Source organism: Myotis davidii, unplaced genomic scaffold (assembly GCF_000327345.1).
Source record: "Myotis davidii unplaced genomic scaffold, ASM32734v1 scaffold209, whole genome shotgun sequence".
NCBI classification, from domain to species: domain Eukaryota; kingdom Metazoa; phylum Chordata; class Mammalia; order Chiroptera; family Vespertilionidae; genus Myotis; species Myotis davidii.
The window spans coordinates 1,819,742-1,822,639 of record NW_006300047.1 but is presented as its reverse complement, the minus strand read 5'-3'; the positions used below and the strand labels follow the sequence as shown (position 1 = coordinate 1,822,639).

The 2,898-nt window shown below is 57.9% G+C and overlaps 1 protein-coding gene across 1 annotated transcript in view; it reads right to left on the bottom strand.

The window, feature by feature from the left end:
- Positions 1 to 6: 6 nt before the first annotated feature.
- The window catches only part of LOC107185068, a 7,710-nt gene continuing 4,818 nt past the window's right edge, over positions 7 to 2,898 (bottom strand). Inside the window, exons 3-4 of the mRNA XM_015572148.1 lie at positions 226 to 377; positions 7 to 135 (exon numbers count right to left, since the gene is read on the bottom strand). Coding sequence (XP_015427634.1) covers positions 31 to 135; positions 226 to 377 — 257 coding nt within the window. The 3' untranslated portion in view covers positions 7 to 30. The remainder of the gene's footprint in view (positions 136 to 225; positions 378 to 2,898) is intronic.

Genomic DNA, 2,898 nt, shown 5'->3' with positions numbered 1-2,898 from the left:
CTTCCTGTGTCACCTCCCTCAAGACCACAGTCACCCTGCATGCCGGAGCCTGCTGCTGCTTCCATTCCCCAGATGACACACGGGCGATCGGAGAGGAGGCGTGCCCATGCTCGCCCAGCTGGCAAGTGGCAGAACCTGATGTGGGCATCTAGCTCTCAGTTATGTCCTCTCTCCTCACCTCACTCCCCACATGGCTCCCTGGGCCCTTCCCCAGGACAGACTCACCCTGGGCAGGTCACAGAACCCCAGGTGTAGGCAGTGGCCAGCCAGTGGGCCTAGTCCATCTCCACTTTCCTGGGAGCTCTGCCAGTGCAGGCTGCAGGCTGTGCTCCGGCGTGACCTCCATGTGGATCTTGTCGGCCTTGGACGTCGATGTCCTGGAACATGAGAGCACCATGGGCCAGGGGCTCCTCCCATAAGCGGATTGGATGCCCACGGCCATGAGAGAACGGGTGCCAGAAATCTCACCCTGAGCCCTGCCAGCATCGCAGCCATTTGTACTATGAGCAGGACTTCTGTTGGGAGCACTGGGGGGCGGGGCCTAAGGGTCACAGGGGACCCAGAGGAGCGAGGGGGCCTTCAGGGCTGGCTGTCCCCATTTCTCCATGGCCCAGTGCTTGCCCCAGGCTCTGCAGACCAGCGCTCAGCCCTGTGATACAAAGATGCGGGGGGTCCCGGACCCGGACCCCTCTGGAAACCTGAGGGAGCGCTCCACCTCCCCCACTCCGGAAGCCCACTGGTCCCTGGCTCCTCACCCATCTGTTCTGGAGCGCCTGCCTCCTGATGGGCAACCTGCTCTCCTCTCCCGGAGCTCCCGCTACATGCCCGCCAGGGAGCTGTACCTGTCTGCAGATGAGAAGACCACGGCTTACAGCCAAGGAACGAGCTGCCTGGGGCCCCAGAGCACAGCGAGCACCCAGGACCATATGGCTGCAGAGCCGGGTGCTTGCTGCAGTGGGTGGGGCCGCCCTGTTGGCACCTGCCTGGGACCTGGCCCCCTAGGCCTCACTTCAAGGGTCCGGTTCTGCTGCACCGGGCATTGGTCCCAGGGGGAGAGTGAGGAGGGTGGGGAAGCCAGAGGCCGCTGCCCGCTGTAGGGGACGAAGCAGGGGAGTAGAGAGACTCCTCCCTTCCTGCCCATGTTTGCAGGAGCTCAGCCAGGTCCAGACCAGGAGGCTGTAAGTGTTTAAATGGGAAACGCCTCATTCTCAACATCCAGACTATCATTTCCCAAGACAGGATGAAATCTGAGCCCCTCGCTGGAGCCGCCGGGGCTGCTATGGACGGAACTGTGTCCCCCCAAATACATATGTTGAAACCCTAATCCCAATGTGACGGTATTGGGAGGTGGGGGACTGAGAGGATTAGGGTTGGCTGGGGCCATGAAGGGGTCATGGGTTCGATTCCTGATCATGTTCAGTTACCTCGGTTGCAGGTGTGCAGGAGGCAACCAGTCGATGTGTCTCACCTCTCTCCCTCCTCCTCCCCCTCCCCTGACCCGTCCTCCTTCTCCCTTCTCTCTCTCCCGCCTCTCTCTCTCCCCTTCCCTCCCTTCTACTCTCTCTGAAAAGCAATGGGAAAAAAAATCCTGACATGAGGTTTAACAAAACAAACCAAAAGATGGTGTAAGAATAATAGGAGCGGTATGCTAGCCCACGGCTAGACCGTGTGGGCGCCGCTGCATGGTAATAGGATTTCTCACACGTTTAGTGAGCAGGTACTGTGCTCCTGACCCAGGGCTGAGGGTTGGGGTACAAAGATAACCAGGACTGTTCCTGGTCCTTCAGGGGTTCTGAGCCGGCGGGGACACGGCCACAGAGACAGACAATGGTGGGGCAAGGTGACAAGGGTGGCCACGAAAGATGTTTAAGTTGGTGAACAAAACAGGGAAGGGCATTCTAGGCAGAAGGAATAGCTTTTCAAAGGCTTAGAAAATACACTATCCTGCCGGTGGTTGCCACACTTTGGGGTGGCTCAGGGGGCTGCTGTGGGGAGCATGGGAGTTTCCCTTTAAAGGTCTCTAAGACCCATGGCTACTGCCCCCACCTTGGACCAGGACACACAATCCTCACCCTGCTCACTATGGGGGTTTTTGCACTGGCATCTCTGCTGCCCCTTGCAGGTCCCTCCCCACACAGCAGCCGGAGGGATCTGAAATCATCAGATGGATCCCTGTCCTCAAAGGCTTCCAGTAAATTCCAAACTCCTCCCTGTGGCCTGACATGCCTTGTACCATTGCACCCCCACTACCACCTACCACTTCTCTCCTCATCCAGTCTGCTCCAACTCAGGGGCCATTCCTCAAACATGCCGAACTCACCCCTGCCCCAGGCCCTTTGCACGTGTTGTCCTCTCTGCCTGGCATGCCTTCCACCAGATTTTCAAATGCTGACATTCGCTTGTTATCCTGGGCTATCTTAAATGTTACCTACCTCTTCAGCGGGGCCAGTCCTGGCCACCTAATTTCAATAATTCCCCATCACTCCCACTCATATCACCCATTTTGTTTTCTCTGTAGTATGTATCGCCATCGTATGTGATTTGGGGGAGTCGATTTCCCCATCAGACTGTACACTTGATGAGAAGAAGGACTTACCAATACTGTTCTAGACAACAGCCCCAGCTCCTGGAATGGTCCTGGCCTGGCACCTAGTAGATGCTCAATGAATAATGTAAAAAGGAGGGAGAGAGGGAGGGAGGGGGAGGAAGGACATGGAGACCAACTGAGAGTCCACTCCAGCCAGTGTTGTCCATTTCACAGCCCTGCCTGCATTGGGTCGCCCTGGGGGACAATTCACCTTTGCTCAATGGCTCCCGGGAGCACTCCTGGCCTGCCCTGGCCGGCCCCCCTCCACGCACCTGGGGGTCTGCTCCAGCCTGATGAGGTCAGTGAGACTG